This window comes from Pseudorasbora parva, chromosome 1 (assembly GCF_024679245.1).
Source record: "Pseudorasbora parva isolate DD20220531a chromosome 1, ASM2467924v1, whole genome shotgun sequence".
NCBI lineage: Eukaryota > Metazoa > Chordata > Actinopteri > Cypriniformes > Gobionidae > Pseudorasbora > Pseudorasbora parva.
The window spans coordinates 30,017,562-30,039,478 of NC_090172.1; the positions used below are offsets into that span (position 1 = coordinate 30,017,562).

The following is a 21,917-nucleotide window of genomic DNA, read 5'->3' on the forward strand; positions in this document are numbered from 1 at the left end:
TTAAAAAAAATTCAGCCTTCAAATAATTTTGTTCAGTTATGTACTCAATACTTGGTCAGGAATCCTTTTGCAGAAATGACTGCTTCAATGCGGCGTGGCATGGAGGCAATCAGCCTGTGGCACTGCTGAGGTGTTATGGAGGCCCAGGATGCTTCGATAGCGGCCTTAAGCTCATCCAGAGTGTTGGGTCTTGCGTCTCTCAACTTTCTCTTCACAATATCCCACAGATTCTCTATGGGGTTCAGGTCAGGAGAGTTGGCAGGCCAATTGAGCACAGTAATACCATGGTCAGTAAACCATTTACCAGTGGTTTTGGCACTGTGAGCAGGTGCCAGGTCGTGCTGAAAAACCAAATCTTCATCTCCATAAAGCTTTTCAGCAGATGGAAGCATGAAGTGCTCCAAAATCTCCTGATAGCTAGCTGCATTGACCCTGCCCTTGATAAAACACAGTGGACCAACACCAGCAGCTGACATGGCACCCCAGACCATCACTGACTGTACTTGACACTGGTCTTCAGGCATTTTGGCATTTCCTTCTCCCCAGTCTTCCTCCAGACTCTCGCACCTTAATTTCTGAAAGACATGCAAAATTTGAGCAGCAATGACCTGGGGAATGCGGCACCTGTAGCCCATTTCCTGCACACGCCTGTGCACGGTGGCTCTGGGTGTTTCTACTCCAGACTCAGTCCACTGCTTCCGCAGGTCCCCCAAGGTCTGGAATCGGTCCTTCTCCACAATCTTCTTCAGGGTCCGGTCACCTCTACTCGTTTTGCAGCGTTTTTTGCCACAATTTTTCCTTCCCACAGACTTCCCACTGAGGTGCCTTGATACAGCACTCTGGGAACAGCCTATTCGTTCAGAAATTTCTTTCTATGTCTTACCCTCTCGCTTGAGGGTGTCAATGATGGCCTTCTGGACAGCAGTCAGGTCGGCAGTCTTACCCATGACTGCGGTTTTGAGTAATTAACCAGGCTGGGAACTTTTAAAAGCCTCAGGAATCTTTTGCAGGTGTTTAGAGTTAATTAGTTGATTCAAATGATTTGTTTAATAGCTCGTTTAGAGAACCTTTTCATGGTATGCTAATTTTTTGAGATAGGAATTTTGGGTTTTCATGAGCTGTATGCCAAAATCATCAGTATTAAAACAATAAAACACCTGAAATATTTCCGTTGGTGTGCAATGAATCTAAAATATATGAAAGTTTAATTTTTATCATTACATTATGGAAAATAATGAACTCTAATGAATCACAATATGCTAATTTTTTGAGAAGGACCTGTATATATATATATATATATATATATATATATATATATATATATAATATGCTATACAGATGCTGGTCATATCATTAGAATATCATCAATCACCCATGTTGTTGTGGAAAACATGACAGTTTTACAAGATTCAAAGGAACACAATTGTAAAAAAAATGTTTAAATTGTACTGACCCTAAACCTTTGAATGGTAGAGTAATGCTTTTAATAAATGAGTAATTAACCAAAAATAAAGGTAAACACACTGCAGTATCGGTGTCATGTTTGGTTTTGTCATGTAGATTGAGATTACAAGTGGGTGTTATATTGACTGAGAATCCAATGGTCCCTTTCGAGAGGTTCCTCGTATTGCGTATGGAAAAAAACTCCTTTTCTCGAGAATATGATTGCAAAACTTTATTAATAAAGGTATCTAAAGGGCAGTGCAGCTGTACGGCAATAGCCCGGCGCGAGGAGCGCTCTGATTGGCCGGGCCGCGGCAACTGCAGGAACCTATGGTGAGGCGGCTGAGAGAAACGAACCAATGGTTGCGCTCCAGAGAGACCACTGAAAAAGGGGCTTATATTAGCATACAGGAGGCTATATAAGACCCTGATTCGCCATAGGTGTCAGATTTTATCTCCTTCAGCGACTCCGTCGCTGACCTCCGGAATCAAGCAAACCGCCGTCGAAAAGTAACCAGCGGAACATCCCTGCAGCCTTGAGGACGCCGGATTCCCACCGGGTCTCCGCCTTCAGCCACCTGCGTTCCAGCTGCACAATCCAGTGTTAAATATCCTTTATTCTGTGTGTAGAATAGAGCATAACGGCATTGTAGAATGGCTTCCATACCACCCGAACTTCCTTACATTCTCCCAGTTCCCTTAGTTAAGTGACTGGAGATTAAATATTACAGTCAACTAGCCTGTGTAAAACATGCTCGTCTGTACACTAATGCTGTGTGCGTTTACCCCTGTGGACTCGCTCACTGGCTTGCGCCGTGGGTATTCTACGTAAACCTCTCTGACAAATCATGAACACTATTTCCGAAGCTAGAGCCCCCGCTATCAGGCGGCTCTGCTTTGAAGTGATCAGTGGTTTTCTAATCAGTGTGCTGCGCCAAATATCGACGCTCACTCATGCGAACTGGTGGAACTGCTTGCTTTTCTCCAAGAGCTAATGGACGCGGGTCGTTCCCCCTCCACGCTCAAAGTTTATGTTGCCGCCATAGCAGCTAACCACGCTCAGATCGCGGGAATTTCACTAGGGAAAAGTGATCTTATTGTACGTTTTCTTAACTGAGCCAGGAGATTAAACCCGCCTTGCCCCTTCCTCAGTCCCTATTTGGGACCTCATCGTGGTTTTAGAAGCCGTGAAGGGTCCCCCTTCCTAACCACTTCAGACCATGAGCTTGAAGCACGTATCACTCAAAACCGCTTTTCTGTTGGCTTTGGCCTTGGTTAAGCGAGTGGGTGGCTATCAACCCCTTTCAGTATGCAGGTCATTACACTGCCTCCTTTACCTGCGTCTCAGAGAGAATAAGATGCAAACCTATTCTGCCCAGTCAGAGCATTGAGATTGTATCCAGAGCACTCCGCCCCCTTCAGGCAGTCGGATCAGCTCTTCATTGTTTCGGTGGCTGCACTAAAGATTGTGCTATCATGAAACAAAGACTCTCACACTGGAAAGTGGATGCCATCTCACTAGCATATAGGTCTAGAACCTGTCCTACAGGCATTAAAGCCCACTCCACTAGAGGCATGGCCTCGTCTTGGGTTTGATCATGTGACACTTCCATGGAAGATATTTGTGCGGCGGCAGGCTGGGCCTCTCTGCCCACTTTTATCAGATTCTACAATTTGGAGGTCCCAGCTTTACAAGCAGTGCTTTTCTCCGTTTACGGGCTATATCTGCAGCCCTGGCAACACGATTGCTTATATTGCGTTCCGCCACAGATCCGACTATTTCCGGTCAGGTGTTCAAACGAACCGACTCTTCCGTTTTTTTTCAATCTCCTTATAAAGCCCGCCTGTGTCGGTCTCTCTAGAGGCTTTTGACTTTCCCTCATTCAGTCGGGGATCTTGGGTCAGCCAGCACACACAGCATTTTACATTGTGTTCTCATACGCAATACGAGGAATCTCTCGAAAGGGAACGTATTAGGGTACTTTCGTAACCTCGGTTCCCTGAGAGAGGGAAGGAGTATTGCGTTCCGCACCGTTTTCTTGCTTCTCAGGTCTCGATTCAGTCGATTTTTAAAACCTGACACTTATGGCGAATCAGGGTCTTATATAGCCTCCTGTATGCTAATATAAGCCCCTTTTTCGGCAGTCTCTCTGGAGCGCCCCCATTGGTTCGTTCCTCTCAGCCGCCTCACCATAGGTTCCTGCAGTTGCCGCGGCCCGGCCAATCAATGCGCTCCTCACGCCGGGCTATTGCCGTGCAGCTGCACTACGCTTTACATAGATACCTTTATTAATAAAGTTTTGCAATCATATTCTCGAGAAAAGGAGTTTTTCCCATACGCAATACTCGTTCCCGCAAAACAAGTTCTCTGTAGTTTGAAGTACAGTTCATATGGTTTTCTGGAGAGTAGCAGGTCTGTGCTTTTCTTAAAAATAGCCTTTATGATGTCATAAACTATACAGACCACACTCACACACAGAGGAACTAACAGACTTAAAGGAGTAGTTCACTTTAAATTGACAATTTCCTCACTCTCATTTTTACTCACCCCCACATCATCCAAGATGCTAATGTCTTTCTCTCTTCAGTCGAAAAGAAATAATGTTTTTGAGGAAAACATTCCATGATTTTTCTCCATAAGTATTTCAATGGCAACCAACGGTTTGAAGGTCCAAATCAATGCAGTTTAAAAGGGCTTCAAAGGGCTCTGCATGATCCCAGCTGAGTAACAGGGTCTTATCTAATAAAATTATCAGTCATTTTTAAGAAAAAATGAAAATTGATAGACTTTTAAACCATGAATGCTCGACTTTGGCCACATTTACAAATAGCTGGATATTTAGAGAAACTAATATAAGAATAAAGCTGCGCAAAACAAACAGAATCCTTATAATTGTCAACAATGAATAGCACGGGTGACTTTATGTTCCTTTTCAAAACAACGTTCCTTCGTCGTTTGTATATATTGCTCCTCGATATAGTACAGCAGTTTTGTTTGCAAATGCAAACAGGCCAAAAACGTTTGCACAAAAGTAAAAATGAGTACCACCTTAACAGCATCCATGATCAAACAAACTCTAAACATAGGGCGCCTAAATGACGTAAGCATTTTCCAGCGCATAATGTGATGCTGGAGAACATAAAACCCTGTTTCTCCAAGTTAACACGGCAACACATAACTGCCGTTTTCAGAAATCTCCACTTTGCCTGGAGTTTTTAGAAATAATCGTTTTCTGGGATAAAAAACGGCGTTTTCGTAGAAATGACAGGCCAAAACGCAGGGAAATATCGGCGTTTTCCCATTGTGGAAATGGGGCTTAACTCTGGTGTTGTTCTACTTCACTGTGTATGATATAATCACGTCGGAAAGGTCACACATAATGTAGGTGGAAATACCGACCCTGTGCCGAAAAACTCCATCTCATGTCTTCCTCTAACTTCGAAATTGTCAAACATCGTTGTTTTACCTTTATTTTTGTAAAAGGCGTTTGATTTATTCTTGGCATGTTAGTTTTAACACTGGGTCGGTATATCCGCAAACGTCAAGGCCATGGCCAATTTTTTTATATTTGTTTTAGATAAGACCCTATTCCTCAGCTGGGATCGCACAGAGCCTCTGAAGCCCTTTGAAACCATTGATTTGGACCTTCAACCCATTGGTTGCAATTGAAATGCATTATATGGATAAATATCTGTTTTCCTCAGAAAACTTGATTTCTTTACAACTGCTAGAGAAAGGCATTAACATCTTGGATGACATGATGAAATTATCAGGAATTTTTCATTTTGAAGTGAACTACTCCTTTAAGAGGTAAAAACACAGCATCAGTCCAAACAAATCAAATGAAATAGTTCAAACAGTGTAAATAAGAATGCAGCGAAACCCTCTGGGCTAATTGTAATTGTCACTTGGCGCACAATTTTGTTTTATTTTTATTACAAGAGGGTATTGGAGGTGGTTGTATAACATCAGTTGTTAGCAAAGTGTAAACTTCCTCATATTAAGGTTGTGCACTCGCTGTCTGTCCTCTAAATGGGACAACACGAAAAGACACATTAAAACCTATTAGAACATGCACTCAATGATGGCCTTGCCTTAATGGAAAAGTTCACCAAAAAAAGGGGGAAAAAAACCTATCTACATGTTGTTTCAACCCAGACTGACTTTTTTTCTTCTGTGGATTTTAAGAAATGTCTTAGTGTGTTTTTCTTTTCTTCAGTGGAAGTCAATGGTCGCCAAAATGGTTTGTCCTACTCTGTCCTTTGTTTCAAAGAAGCTTTACAGTGATATACAGGAAAATAATGATCAATGGCACAAACAATTCAATTATGCTGTTAAAGCATATATGAAAAGGCCATGTCAGTCCCTTATTGGCTGTGTAAAGTTCATAAATTATTAAATTCAGCTATAGCAGTTCTACTGAAAACAATACTGTTGTTTGTAATGCAAAATGGAGCTTGTAGAAAGACTTTTCTTTTAATTTTAGAAATAACTTTTGCTTCACTAGTTTGATTCTAGTTCACAAGAATCAAGCTCTGACCCTAATGTGTGACGCTCTGTACTGTAAAACAGTGGCTTCCCTTCCCCTCTGTTCAAGTGGTTTGCATTTTCACAAGACTTGAGGGTTTCTTGTTCATTTTTTATCTGTTCAATGGTATTTAACAAAAGGCTGTGTGTGAAAGTTGATCTCTCCTGCTAAACTGGTTTTGTTAGTTATTTTCCACACAGTGTGCCAAAATGTATGTCATGGAAATTATTTTGGGCATTTAGCAAAATAAAAACATATTTTAAAGAATTGTTTACTCTCTTCCTCCCACAGTGTATGAGACCAGAAAACTTGCTTGCTTGCATGTGCAAATTACAACTCTTCATCCTGGTCACCTGGATGGGAGACCAACTGGGAAAATTTGCTGCTGCTAGAGGTGTTAGTGAGGCTAACTCAGGGGCACTTACCCTGTGGTTTGGTGGGTCCTAACACCCCAGTATGGGGACACTTTACTGTAACAAGTACCATCCTTCGGATCAGACGCTAAACCAAGGTCCTGACTCCCAGTGGTCATTAAAAATCCCAGGATGTCCTTCAATAAAGAGTAGAGGGGTAACCCCTGTCATACTGTCCAAATTTGGCCTGTGGCCCCTATCGATCATGGCCTCCTAATCATCCCCATATATATATGTGTGTGTGTGTGTATGTGTGTGTGTGTGTGTGTGTGTGTGTGTGTGTGTGTGTGTTTGTGTGTGTGTGTGTGTGTGTGTGTTTCTTTAAAATAAGCACCTTTGTCAGGTTCAGGTTTCTACCGGTACTTCTAAATTGGGCTGAGGCTGGAATTTAGTGGGTTTGAAGTAAAAGTATGAAAGTTTTATAAAAATGTACAAAATGCAGCGAGCATTCACTCAGTATCGTTATCTCACTTTTGACTGTGGCTTCTAGAGGTTTTTGCATCTGAACTCTTCATATATGTATATAATTGGTTTATAACCAATCAGTTACATTGAAGACAGTTAGGGTGCGTTCACACTTGTCATGTTTGGTTCGATTAAAACGAACCCTGGTGCGGTTGCTCGGTTAGTGCGGTTCATTTGAACATATGTGAACGCTGCCATCCGAACTCTGGTGCGCACCAAACAAGCGGACCGAGACCGCTAAAAAGATGGGTCTCGGTCCGCTTCCAAACGAACTCTGGTGCGGTTCGATTGATATATGAACGCAACACGGACCAAAGACATGTAAACGGACCAAAAACCGGACGTATAATGTCACAAGATGCCACGCATAATGCAGCTGATTTGACGACGCGGAAAGATCGGTGTACGTTATCCAAAATGAGTAACTTTAACGTTAGAGGGCAAACGTAGAGCAACGAGGAAGAGCCTCATCAATATTTGGTCTGACGAGCATGTTTCGAAAATGCTAGAAAAAACACACAAAAAGCATACCTGGCTCTTCTCATCAAAGTTCCTGTGTTGCCCATTATTAGCAGGTACAGACGACGGAACGGCCGTCTCTTTTGCATAAGAGACGCCCGACTCTTTTCTGCACAACGGAGGAAATCCTGCTGCTGTTTTGAATGTTTTGAACATTTTATGAGCTCTTCATGAGTTCTCAGCGGGTAAAAATAATGCCACATGTACACGCATAAAATGATCGCGTTTAATCCAGCACACAGCGTTGTTTTGAACATTTCATGAGCTCTTCATGAGTTCTCTGGTAAAAAATAATGCCATGTGTACACGCATAAAATGATCGCGTTTAATCCAGCACACAGCGTTGTTTTGAATGTTGTGAACATTTCACGAGCTCTTCATGAGTTCTCTGGTAAAAAATAATGCCATATGTACACGCATAAAATGCCCGCACGTGTAATCCGCACACAGCATTGTTTTGAATGTTCGGTAAACGAGCTCCTACGTCATATAAACCGACCAATCAGGTTGTGAGCGTCTCCCTGTGCCTTTGGTTCGGTAACTTTAGGTTCGCTGTTAAAAATGCCCGTGTGAACGCTAAGCGGACCAGGACTATTATGTTTGTTTTTGTTTTTTGGTCCGGACCAAACTAACCAAACGAACCGAACTACAAGTGTGAACGCACCCTTACATACAGTTACATAAAGTTGGTTCTGAGTTTCTTTATTCATATGAAACTTCTATTTAGATGTTATCCTCCCAAAGAACCTGTTATGCTCTTTGGGAAACTTATTACGTCACACATTAAAGTCAGAAACAGGTTACACTTTATTTTAGGGTGTTCTTGTTTCAGTGTTTTCACTTTAGAATACTGTTCCGTAATTAATGCGTCACGCAATACTACATTTAACTAACAAGAAACTGGGTAATAGGTACTAGGTAATAGTGGTTAGTCGAAAGTGGTGGTTTACTATTAGCTAATCAAACTTGTTGTCTAAGATCTACCTACTGGTTCATAATGAACATTAATAATGCATAATATATAATTCTAAAATGAAGATAATGACTCAAGTATTATAAAATCCTTCAGTATTCTAGAGTGAAAAACATGATGACTCCTTAGTAATGACTAAAGTAATTTTATTGATGTTTTTAAGCATATGTGTACTGATAGGTTTTTGGATAGTCATTAATCACCGGTAGATTTGATAACATTAAGGCATTACTGGTGGGTAACCATTTTCATTTTAGAATACTGATCCAAATAATTAGTCATTCTTTTAGAACCATGTAGTAAGGATTGTTTTACATGCTGTTCTGTTCCCGGGTGAACTTTTGGAATGGGTGCTTGTCCACAATGGATCCCCCTTTACCATGGTGGAGATTGAGGAGAAAACTGCCCCTTGCCTCGACTCTGCCTTGGGCTTATGTCCTAGTCATCCTTCCTGGCTGCTCCTGCCTTAGTCTCCACCCTGGCCCGTCCTTTTTCCCACACTCACCTTCCTCTGTTGGACTCGTTTTTTTGTTGTTGCAAATGTTGTTTCAAAGGCTCGATGTCACGCCTCTTTGAGGAGGCGGGGGGCAGTAAATGTCGAACTGGTGCGATTAGATCCAATTTCAACTTAATTTGCAACCTGACTGTGACAATTATGTCCTGAAAAAAGGTGGATTTTTTATTGAAATATCAGGTATCCATCCCACCAGAAGTGTGCCAAGTCATTGTCTGCTCTGATCCCTACCGTAAATGGATAACACCCCCCACCAAAAAATGTAATTCATCATCATTTACAAATGCCCTCTGACTTCCATTGTTTGCACAAAACATAGAAAAACAAGAGATAAAGAATGTGCAGGATTTTAAGTACTTAGGGTCAACAGTCCAGAGCAATGGGGAGTGTGGAAAAGAGGTGAAGAAGCTTGTGCAGGCAGGTTGGAATGGGTGGAGAAAAGTGTCAGGTCTGTTGTGTGATAAAAGAGTACCAGCAAGAATGAAAGGAAAGGTGTACAGGACAGTAGTGAGACCAGTGATGTTGTATGGTTTGGAGACAGTTCCACCTGAGGAAAAGACAGGAGGAAGAGCTAGTGGTAGCAGAGCTGAAGATGTTGAGGTTCTCTTTGGGAGTGACGAGGATGGATAGGATCAGGAATGAGTACATCAGAGGGACAGCACATGTGAGATGTTTTGGAGACAAACTTTAAGAGGCCAGGTTGAGATGGTTTGGACATGTTCAGAGGAGGGAGAGTGAATATATTGGTAAAAGGATGCTGAGGTTAGAGCTGCCAAACAGGAGGTCAAGAGGAAGACCAAAGAGGAGGTTTATAGATGTAGTGAAGGAGGCCATGAAGGTAGTCGGTCTGAGAGAAGAGGATACAGAGGATAGGACTATGGAGACAGATGATTAGCTGTGGCGACCCCTGAAGGGAACAGCCAAAAGAAAAAGAAGAAGAAGGTCACTTTAGAGAGTCTGTTCTGTTGCCACATGCCACAACCTGCGGAGAAGAACGTCTATTTTGTTATCAAGGAACTGATTTAGTTTTTTAGGATGAAAGAAGACCTCTGCCCATTCAACTGCGAATGCATTTATTAACACATGTTTAATGTTTTCATTCAGTTATAATAATTTATTAATGTGTTCAGTTAACAATTGATGCAGAGCATTGCACATTTTTGCAACAGTTCACCAATGTAAAAAGAAAATAATCTACAAGTCATCTTCTTGTCATATCATATATCATCTTCTTGTCTTATCATATAACAGCAAATGCAGTTCTTAAAAGGGGCATCTCATTCCATCTTCCCTTATAGTAAAATATGTGCATATTTTGTAATGTAATGCCAGGGTAATATAATGCAGAGCATAATGTACATTTGTTTTATAAAGAAATTTACAAAACAGACATTTACAAAAACTGGTGTGTGTGTTTTCCATCAAGTATTTTTAATAAAATTACCAAAATATTTTATAATAATGCTTTTTTATTATTTTGATTGCAAAATTCACATTGTTTCCTTTATACATTTGCAACAATACAAAACATTTGTAATACAATGAAAATAGAGTTATATAAATATAAATATACATACAAATACAAAATAGAAGTGCAAATCAGAAGTCGTAGAAGTGACTCGAATAATTTAGTGCAAATACTTAAATGTTGGTTTTCATCTCTGTGCATCCATTCTTTGAAAAACTGCAAAATATGTTAATTTGGGTAATTTCAGCATAGTTCAGAATAGTTGCTCACGTCACGTTCAGAGTTAATTAACAGGAGGATTAATGTGCTCCGGCTTTATGAAGCTGTATTGGGAGTAATCCTCATTCTCCACCTGGTTGTTGAACCACTTGGTGGGCACCTGGTACCTGCTCTCATCTTCGAGCTCCTCATCGCTGGACGTCTCAAACTCGGGTTGCATTGGTGAGTCATCTATGGAGTTCTTCTTCCAGTGTTTTACATTTTTTCTCTTCTGTCTCTGCTCATCTTGTGTGGTACTCACGCAGTGCTGGCAAATTCTGACCGGCTTTGAGGAGATGTTGGGTAGCAAGGCTCGGTTCTTTGAGCAAGCTCGACATACTATATAGCCGCATCTCCGACAGTGGTGCCTCCGAATGGCAACGCTGAAGCGCTTTGAGCAGCGCATGCAGATGGCTGAAGCCATGTCAGGGATCCAGGTGGCAGCAAACTTCTCGGCAACACAGTCAGTGGGGAGGCCCTTGGTTTGTACGTGGAGGGCTTTGCACTTCTCAATGTGCCCCATCCATGCAGTTTTTTCCTCGGGCGAGGCCGCCGACACATAGAAAGACTTGTGTGGCATTCGGATGAGCCATTGGTTGGCCATGGCCATTCCATCTTCCAGATCTTCTTGCTGCACCTGCTCCAAAGGAATGATCTTCTGCTTATTGTTCCAGCGACCGGGCACCATGATGCTACCATAGACCAAGATGTCGTTGAATAGGAAGAACACTTTGGGTTTGGGTCCACGCCTGCACATCTTCAACAAGCAGCCCTCTCCCACAAGAATACGGCCAGGTTTTAGAAGCACCTTTCCAGCACGGCCAAAAGAGTTTGCCACCACCCGGATTCGCTCTTGGTTCTCAATAGTAAAGGTAAGATGTTCTGCCATTGCTGCTGCCTGTAAAATGTCAAGGTATTGACAAGGTCAAATTGATTTCAATGTACCGCTGTAAGATTTTTTTCCCCAGTACTTTCAGACCCCTGACAATGCTAATAAATTATACAATATAGACACTAAATAAATGTTTAAACATCTTAAATATTAATCCACAAAGGAGCTACCAAATACCTGATTGCTGTGAAAAGCAGTGAATAATCGTTGGGTAAACAGAATTTCTATCTGTTTGCGGTTTCTCGTTGTTTGAGCTCCAACAGAGAAAAACGTTATGAGAATAGTCCTGTGTTCAGCATCACAAATCACTTATTTCACTTCTCAGGTTGGTTTAGACAGACCTTATATACTGTCATAAACTTGCATTTCCTGTTTGAAAAGAGGAAATTCCAGGACTGCTCGGCAGTGCCTCTACTATTTTAGAAGCGTTAGCTTCCTTGATCTTGACTGCCAAATTCTGACATCTATTCAAGACATACTAACACAAAATAAAATGTTTTGAACGAATTGCATCTCACTAGTCCTGAGTGAAGAGATAATTGGTAAATGCTGTCATTTTATAGACCCCATGTCCATCAAACAGAATGGAACATGTATGATAATACTAGTATTATAGGCTACTGTCTTTTTTCTCACCTGTCTAATTTATTTCACAGTGCATGTGATTTAAAAATGCATGCATGCATTTTTATATTTTATGAACTCATTTACACGGTTCCAAATTATTAATTGACATATCAGTAGGATTTCAGTGCATTAAACATTCTTAGATATCTGGTCTCAATCTCAGGCCGGTTCGTTTGCCAGGTCTTAGGTAAATGGAAAGAGGTCCACGTTATTAAGCAAGTCACAGTTCTCATGCAATGTGGGAAGGAAGAAAGATCTGTCTGAAAATCAGGAAATCATGCAATGTCTTGCAAAAGGCATGAAAACAACTAATATTTTGTTTAAACTGAATAGAGAAGATCAAATTATCAAAAGATTTGTGCGTGACTTAGAGCACAGATGAGCCCGGTTTGTCAAACAAATGAATTGTATTAAAAGGGCAGCTATAAAAAAAAACAAACACACACTTTTAGCAGAAAACAGGTATTTGAAGTATTAAAACAACACAGACGCATACCCTATTATCACTGACAAGACTTCATAGCAACAAAAACAACAGATATGTTCCTCATTCCTCACAGAAATAATACATGCTAAGGTTTTGCACATAAACTGTAAAAAAACAATGTTTGTGTGTGTGTGTGTGGGGGGGGGGGGGGATTTGCTTTAGGCAACTGAGAGGAAACTATCATAATGTGGAAAACTATGATAGATACTATGAGATACCTAACAACTGGCTGAAAAGACAAATATGCAGACTGCATGCTGTAGATGAAGTAGCAAAAAGTCCCATCTACTTTTAGTATTCTCAGAACAATGACATGAAACTCAAGCACACTTAACATGCCAGATAAACCCTAAAAACACCAAGAACAGAGAAATAACTGGATCTGTTTTGTACATTAAAAATATATATTTAACAAAAACTAATTCTAAATACTATACTTGTACCTGCACACTTATGGCCCAGCTGTTTCATCTAAATTCCACATCACTCAGATGCACACAAACAAACCATGCTATTAAAACATTCATACAAATTATTAAAGCATTACCATAGTGTAGTGGGTAATCATGTTTACAAGAACATGTAAAAAAAAGAAAAGAAATGAAACAACTAAAAGCATGATTATTTTCAAGTACAATTAAGAAAGTACCATAGCCAAAGGTGATATTGGAAATCTTTTTAATGACCCTACAAGTTTAATTAAAAACCATAACAATGTTATATAAAATATTTTAAATATAAGAGCAAAACACCAAACTTGGTTAAAGCATTTATCTTCCAAAAAATGCAAAATACAGCTACACGTTTTATTTAAAAATATGCAAAAACAAAAAACACTACAACTTCATCAGTTAATATTTTGGTTATCTTGTTTGTCATGTTCATAATTTCTGTGACAGCCTGTATAAAAATGATGTCTGCAATTTGGCATGCTTTATTGGATTTTAATATTTGAATAAATGGTGATGTCATCATTACTTTTGGCCACTGTTGTATGTGAAGATGTATATTACGAGGAGTAATTTTTAAATTACTGATGATAAATAAATGTTTAACGTGATTAAATATGCACTTTCCTTGAGGATTTGCAAACTGTACATGTGTGGACTGAAGTGAACAACACATGTTGTTTATCTGATTAACAGTACGAGCGTGGATAGAAGGGAACTCCTTATCTGATTCATAAAGCAATAATGTCCTAACAACTTGGCCCTTAACCCAATTGAGTGGCATAGCAAGTCTAACAAGGTTTTTTTTGTTGTTTTTTACAGAAAAATATCTAAAGTGACTGCAAAGAACAGGCTTGTCATATGAGCATGGTACATCTGTTTAATACCTGGAATTTTATGTTGAAATTATTAGGCTACATAATATTTTATAAAATTTAAAGGTAATGCACAAACCTTATGATGCAACACTATTTAATCATTGCCCACAATATAGATGACATTAAATGTAAGTAACCTCTTTTCTCATAAAAGACATTGCACGTCAGAATGACGAAACGACTTCATGTGAATTTGCAAGAATGACGACATCCACGGATTTCATGTCTTTGGATTTAACAATCAGTCGATGTTTTTCAGCTTCCCTCAAACACTGATGCCTTAATCTATACTATGCACTCAGCACTAAATGCCAAACAATATATTTTGTTATTTAAGACAACACAGTTACAGTAACAAACTCTGACGTACTTAAAAATCGCAAAACCTGTTCTGTCTAGGACAGTGGAGATTCCCTGGCATTACCAAAAGAGGCATTGATGAGTCACTTGACAAAGACAAAAACATGACCAAGCCTCCTAGAATCAGGCCTAGTTTCACAGAAGGATTTTTATGTTCTCAAAGAAGGAAAAGATTTAAAAATATACAGCACTGAAACAGAACCGCATAACTTTAAAACATACCAAAACATTAGAGATCCAAGTACGCTGAAGATACTGCATCTGCATCAAACAAAACTTTGCTTATTTCACACTTTAACATTTTAGAACCTACTTAAATACATCCCACCACTGGAAATAATTGTGCACTTTAAACATAAACATAATTCTTGATATATTGGCAAACCATGATCTTCAGGAAGTAATGTGGATTTGTGTTTCTTTTTTTTTATTCATACTGCATTAGCAGCGCTGCCCTTGCTGACTTAAGATCATAACCAAGAGTTTTATATAAGAGAGAGAGAGAGACAAAGTCAAACTGTCGAGATGATCAAAATAATTCTTCATAATTTCTCAAAAAAAGAGGCCTCCCCCTGCTGGACAGCAAATGCAACTACTTTTCCTAAATACCCAGTACAGTTTCATGCTTGTTCAGATACAAGTTACTTAAATAAAATATAATTAAAAAAGGAAAACATAACCATCTTTACAAAAAAAGTGCACAAAAGGAGTAATAATAAAGTGAAAAATCCATAATGATTGAGCATCTGTTCTCCATAGTCTCCCAGGCTCCAGTACCAGCCCACATTTAAAACTGACACAATGTTTAAGACTTTCCATTACAAGTCAATAGTTCCTTTTACTTTGAATTTTTTTGCTGACCGCTCACTGGAGCGCAGTTCAAACTTGCTGCCATAGATGTGAGTTACGAAATCACCAATCTCCACACTGAACACACTATTCCTCTTCGGTATTACTGTAGGGAGAGAAAGAGAGGGAGGGGGAAATGTCAGTAATCCAGAGGGAATTATTGGAGAGCATATTTCTACAATAAATAAGCAACACTATTTGAAAGGTTAAAGTGGCCCCTGTTAAGCAACTGTCAAACTAAATGGAGCTACAGATCTTTTTACACAACATTTATAACTTTGTTCTCAGTTTCATTTGTTAAAAGGGGTTCTGAGGCTAATGGCTGTTGTGAGGAAGAAGTTAGAAGTGTTTTCAGTCGTGATTTGACTTCAGTCCAGACAAGGGCTGTCATGATACCTAACAATGACATTACAGCGATTTCTATAGAGATGTTGAAAAAATGCTGCAAATTATTTAGTCAAATTCATCTTTAACTTTATTTATTTCGTTTTTTTTCTTCTCTTTTTAGAAAACACTATAAACATGAGTGTAGGAGAGTTTTGTAACCATAATTGTACAAAAAATTAGAAAAAATAAATAAAACTCCCACACCTATGGAGTCCACCACTAACTTGTTGGAGTGTTATTTACAATATTAAAGGGGTCATATGGCGTGATTTCTTGTTTTCCTTTCTCTTTAGTGTGTTATGTAGCCGTTTGTGCATCTGATCTGCAATTACAAAGCTCAAAGTCTCAAACCCAAAGAGATATCCTTTGTAAAAGTTAAGGTTCAGCCACACATTCCTAAAACGCTTCATTCAAACACGCACCCACAAGTCTACGTCAGTATGTGGGGGCAGAGTTTCATAACACCGCCCAAATGTATACGCAAAGAAAGGCTTAACTTTTATTCTCGCTGTAGTATTGTTGCAGCAGGTGCAGTCATTTCGTAGAGACGCAGTGTTTTTTTGGCATTTTCGTTGGGTATTCATTTAAGAATTTTCTACTGACTACTCAAAAGTGAGTTTTGATATACTGTATAGAGTAGAGCTTGTTTGTTTACGATCACAAATCCAGACATGGTTTTATGTTTACATAGAGTTCTCCTCCTGTAGCGCAGCGTGATGCGTAAAAAGACAGTATACGTCATTATAATCAGTAGTAAGTCCCCAATGGGATGCAACAATTGCTTCATTTATAATGGTTATATTGTCTGTCTTGTCTCTCTGGGAGATTGTGTCAAGCTGTCAATGTTGCCTTGGGAGCTGTTGTTCCAAATATGGTAAAGAGCCATGGCATTTCTGTCACATGCTTAAGGCATTTTGGCCAATCACAACGCACAATCAGAACACAACGTACTTTTCAGAATGATGAGCTTTGTAAAAATCAATGCGTTTCAGAAAGATGGGGCATAGAAGAGCAACAATAATGTACAGTATGTATAAAATACTGTTTCTTTTTTTTTTTGGACCTAAAACAGTGTAAACACACTGGGCCTCATTCATGAAACACGAGCAGAACTAATTTATGTGTAAATCGTACATAAAGCCGCTCTGATGTACATTTTCAGATTCACAATTTTCATATTTTCAAAATGTTGGTTGGAAAGAAATAAATTTACACCAGCTCCCAACCAAATGTAAATGGTGCGCAAAATATTTGAACGTTCAGTGTTCTAATTTAGGCAAACTGATGACATAGCATTTTTATGCACTATGTGGGCCAACTATAATAGCATTTCAAGATATGATTGGCCTGCCCTGTCTTTTTTTATTATTATTTTTGTTGTACTGTTTAAAGTTGGGTAATAGGCAGCACTAATCGCTGTCACTTTTTACCAGGCCATCCAATCACAGTGTAGGAGGGGCGAGACAAAAACTACACCAACCTATCATCTCACTTGTATTCAGACAGAATAATATTAACGTTAATACTGCATTTTCATATTCAGTAATATTCTTTAAAATGCGATAGCAGTAACACATTTCTGCCATGGATATTCTGTATCATAGCAACCAAAGAATCTCAGCTGGAAAAAACACTGTCCTTGCAAAGCACTTTCAAGCGCCACCAGCTGGCCATTTTTAGAAGAGCACCAGGTGTTGTTTTAGCTGGCTAAAAATGCTTTGGTGGACACATAATTTAATTTTTATTGCTAGTTATATGGCCAATTAGTCTCCAGCATTTCTGCAGAACACTGGAGTCAAACCTTAGACAAAAAGTCCAGAAGATTCCACAGCGTTCCTGGGCACATCATCTGCAGTTGTAACTAAGCTAATTATGTATGAGTTTGGAATTCATTAATACACACCCATTTAAATACATAATCTGAAGGAGAGTTTTCATAAAGGGCCATTTTACGCAGAATTTGCTCATATATTTACAAAAGTTTCATGAATGAGACCCATTGCATTAAACCAAATACACAAAATAATGTTATTTTAAAACCGTCATATAAACACTTAAAATGTAGCATAGCATGATATCAGTTTTTTTATATCACGCATTATGTTTGAAGTATTTTATGCATTCAAGAGAACAAAAATCACTTCCTGGGAAATTGGCACAAATATCTTGAATACAAATTTAAGTTGCTGCAATCAGGAAAGCCATTGTGGATGTTTTTTTGTCATAAATAGTATGCACTGTGTAGTGTAGAGTAAGACAATACACACTGCATGTCGTGTTATCTTACGTTTCGATTACAAAAACATGAGACAATTGGGTATAATGACCACCCAGAACTATTTTGATGACAGACTAAATGTTGGTTTATTTATTCTGCATTTCAGAATAAAAAAAGCAACATTTGAGGTCCAGTATAATGAAAATTGATCTGCAGGTTATTCCAGTCATCCAATCACAACCTCCGCTGAGGTAAATTCACACGTTTTTTGTTGCACATTGAGGGATTTATTCTTAAAATGCATTTCCATCATGGTTTATATTTTTGTCTTCTTATCGGATAAAAAAAAATCCATCTAAATTGAGCTCATACGTTTTTTACAGTTTAGTGTTTTTCAATGCAATATCCCAAAATTCACATAAAAATAGGTAGATGGAAACATAGCTAGAGTTATCATAAGTACAGTCATATTGAACCACAACTCTGGCCAATGATAAAATAACCTGACAGCTGTAGGAAAGACAAAAGACTTGACATATGATGAGCACTGATTTGATTACCAGAATGCATAAAGGCACAGGGGAAAAAATGTTAACTGCTAAATTCTTATTTGTTACTTTTTTTGCACTCACAGGCTTTAGAAGAGTACCAACATTTCTTTGAGTACCAACATGCTCACTTAATAGCATACCTTTTAGTTTGTCCTCTTTTGTAATGATTTTGAAGATGTGCTTCATTTCCTGTACCAAGATGCCAGTTATACCCACATACGAGGGGCATTTTGATCTGACAACTGAGAAAAAAAAGATGGGCAAAAGAGAACATGAGGTTCCAGTATACGCTCAAAGCGTCACCAATCAATCGAAAATCTGGATATGCTGACGCTAAAGCAAAAATGTGTGCCTTTGTGCGCAGACATTTTCAAATGTGCATGACGTACCAGTTAAGACAGCACCATGAAAATCAGCTTTCAAGAGCTTCTGCTGGATCATCTGTGGGTTGCTGTATTCAAAAGAAACAGGCAGCACAAGATCGTTAACAAGACTGGAATTGAAATTATACACAAGCCACAAATTCTGAAGAGCATCTTCCTAAAATTATGACATGCATCTTACCTTCCTGGTTTCAATCCACCGCATATATCCACAATGTACTGTTTCCACAGCTCATGCAGAGGCAAGAAGAGTTCATATCTACAGTTCATATCCATTGACAAAACATGATTTTAAGGATAAGCATGTTTTACTGATACCCTTATATTGCTTGATACATTACTAAGGTAAAAGCAAGTATAAACATATAATGCAATCTCTAAGACATACTTTTGATGTTCAGGTTTGAGCTGGAATATTTTCAGCTGTCTTCTTTCTTTGGCGTTCAGTCCCTTGGCCTTTTTTTTCTTTTCCTTCTTTTTTTGTCTTTTAAATCCCAGTACTACCGCCTTGTGCGCCATAGCATTTTCAATGGCTTCATCTTTCATCTGGGGAAGGCTATTTTTTAAGAACGTTTCGGTGAAAGTCTCTGCTTTCTTTTGATTTGAAGACTGTAAAAAAAAACAAAAAAACAATCATAATCTTTTTGACAAGTTAGTACAGTTTCTGTAAACCAGTGTGAGTACATCTGCAGTAATGAACCGTTTCATGAATTTGAACATTTACAGATCTTTGGAGGAGTGTCCAAGGATCTGTAAATGTTCAAAATCATGAAACAGTTCATAGCACACTCAAATCATGAAACAGTTCATAAGCACACCCTCAGGTTGAAAAACATGCCTGGCTCTAAAACACGGACAAGCTTAAATGAAGAATCGAATGATGATAACACTGAACACGAGTTACCTCAACTCCCAAAAGAGCGCTTTGCTCTGTTGGGATCCGGGACTGCAACACATCTGTGAACGCGGAGGGGGAAAATAGATCAAATATATCATAATTACACTTGTCCTTCATTTTGTTTTCTTTGATACGTTATGAATGCTCAGGGCCCAAGATGGTCACAATAAAAAGCAGTACACTATATAAATCATATGGATCATCATGATCAATAATCCTCCCATCAAACTTACATTCCATAGTTCAAAACACAGGATCCAAAAAAGCCACGCTGCTGCTAGAATCACACGTGCTGCGAGGACAGACGAGTTGATCACCGATTCAGAACTTCAGACCGAAGAAATCGAGCACGGCACCATTCACCACAGATTTACAGTCATAACAAAGAATACTGTGAAAATGAGGATTTATTGCTCGATTTCTCTTTAAGGGTTATTAAAGATTATTTATGAACTCTTAATAAACAGTATATGAAGAAGCTAAAGTTCAGCTATGTTTTCACCATATTAAAAATGCATAAATGTAGTGTACAAATACATTATTAGCCTGGCTAGTATCACCCCCCAGTTGCAATGAAACATGAAGATCTTTTCTCCTGAATGTGATGTAGCCTACCGCTTTGCCTACTCTCTTTAGGATGAAATCGGACCCTTCTTTTGTCTGCTACTGTTTTTCATCTATAGGGCTATAGGATGTATGCGATTTTGGATGCAGCCCTTGGAAACAGATGCTGTGCTCCAATTTGCCTACTTATATATGCCTTAAAAGTATGTAGGCCTACACTTTGTGAAGAAAAGGTACATACTTTTGAGTGTGTAGCAAGACAAGAGTAGGCAAACTTTGGGACTAACTAGCTTCGTCATCTTTAACGGACAGCTCTGACACAGTTACATCATGCATCCTATTACCATATGCCCCAATCATCTTGTCACACAGTTTAAATCCTCCACATTCCATTTAATTTTCTACCATTTCAGAGAGAAATGTAGCAGCACGGTGATCCGTCAGTCATGGGTCTTTCATACGGAGAATCTCCTCATGTGTTTGCAATTTAAATATAGCATATAAGCCAAACCTATCATTTCAAAAGTTTACAGTGCTGCTGCAGATGAAATAATAGGCTATTATACATTTTATTTATAGGCGCCAAAAGTCCACAAAAAAACATTTAATCAAACAATAAATATAATACAGAACTGATGAAAATAACATTAAAATCACATAAAAGCCTATATATATATATATATATATATATATATATATATATATATATATATATATATATATATATATATATATATATATATATAAATGAGTTTTAAGATGAGATTTAAAAACTGAAAGACTTGAACTATTGCAAACTTCTACAGGAAGCAAGTTCTATAAATGAGGAGCCGTAATTAAAAGCTTGTGACCCCATGGAAGTTGTCCTAGTATGTGGAAGGTGTAAGTGCAGAAGCCGATCTAGGTGCGGCAAGGTGTATGAAGATCAAGAAGATATGAAGGAGCCAAATTATTAAGTGCTTTATAAGTTAAAAGTAACATTTTGAAATGTATGTGAAATTTAACTAAGCCAATGCAACTTGAGGGTGTTTCCAAAATGTAACGTGGTTAACACTGCATACATATATTTTTGTCAGATTAGATACTAATAATAAATCACTCATTCACCCCAATAAATCAACCCTTTATCTAAACCTTGATCTACATAATGCTGGACTTGCACATCCTGGATATGTCTATAGTTTGTTGACAGTTTTTACTCGTGTTTGTAGTTCTAATTGAATCCCCATCCAATGCGCAATGGGTTGCCAGCAATATTAGCTGTTAAAGTCAAGTACCGTTGGTCTCTGCAGGATAGTAATAGAAGTTACTACATCAATGGGCGAGGCCTTAAACAGAGGAGATTGCCTCTTTTCACTGCATGCGTTACCTGATTTACCCACGTCACAGTGTGGGGTTTTAGGGGTGGGGTGGGTTGGGGTTGCGAATGGGATCATTTTCATTGCATAAACACCCATGAGTTTCAAAACACCCACAGTTTTTGAAATGCCCACTTTTGTTCCACAAAGACCTCATATACTCATATCTTTGGAATAGGCTACTTATTTCAACATGCTATGATTTGGGATATTTTCGTATGCTATTTTTAGGACACATAGTATGCAAATTAGGATACACCATTAGAATTTTATCTCACTCTGACTTGTAGCTACACTGTAAAAAAATATGTTGGTTTTTGTTGGTTTAGCTTAAAAAAGTAAGTAACCTGGTTGCCTTAAAATGTTAAGTTTATTGAAATTAATTGAGTTGATACAATGCAGGACATTTGATTAATAAATAGAAACTCAAAATA

At 38.7% G+C, this 21,917-nt stretch overlaps 2 protein-coding genes across 2 annotated transcripts; both read right to left on the minus strand.

The window, feature by feature from the left end:
• Positions 1-10,102: 10,102 nt before the first annotated feature.
• Positions 10,103-11,784, minus strand: plekhf1 (pleckstrin homology domain containing, family F (with FYVE domain) member 1). Its single transcript, XM_067449895.1, has 2 exons — positions 11,652-11,784; positions 10,103-11,480 (listed from the first exon to the last, which is right to left on the minus strand). The coding sequence occupies exon 2, from the start codon at positions 11,469-11,471 to the stop codon at positions 10,608-10,610; it is 864 nt and encodes a 287-aa protein (XP_067305996.1). The 5' UTR covers positions 11,472-11,480; positions 11,652-11,784; the 3' UTR covers positions 10,103-10,607.
• Positions 11,785-13,249: 1,465 nt separating this feature from the next.
• On the minus strand, positions 13,250-19,922 carry pop4 (POP4 homolog, ribonuclease P/MRP subunit). Its single transcript, XM_067449897.1, has 7 exons — positions 19,795-19,922; positions 19,568-19,620; positions 19,052-19,272; positions 18,845-18,922; positions 18,670-18,731; positions 18,421-18,522; positions 13,250-15,230 (listed from the first exon to the last, which is right to left on the minus strand). Exons 1-7 carry the CDS (start codon positions 19,799-19,801, stop codon positions 15,094-15,096), a joined length of 660 nt encoding a protein of 219 aa, XP_067305998.1. The 5' UTR covers positions 19,802-19,922; the 3' UTR covers positions 13,250-15,093.
• Between the last annotated feature and the right edge of the window lie 1,995 nt (positions 19,923-21,917).

What these genes read in the sequence shown, in the direction of transcription:
- pop4 (XM_067449897.1), bottom strand. An exon ending in GCGCTCTTTTGGGAGTTGAG is followed by an intron (nt 19,273 to 19,567) that starts GTAACTCGTGTT and finishes TTTTTTTTACAG; the next exon opens with TCTTCAAATCAAAAGAAAGC. An exon ending in GGTGGATTGAAACCAGGAAG is followed by an intron (nt 18,732 to 18,844) that starts GTAAGATGCATG and finishes TTTTGAATACAG; the next exon opens with CAACCCACAGATGATCCAGC.
- plekhf1 (XM_067449895.1), bottom strand. Translation starts at nt 11,471, where the DNA reads ATGGCAGAACATCTTACCTTTACTATTGAGAACCAAGAGCGAATCCGG.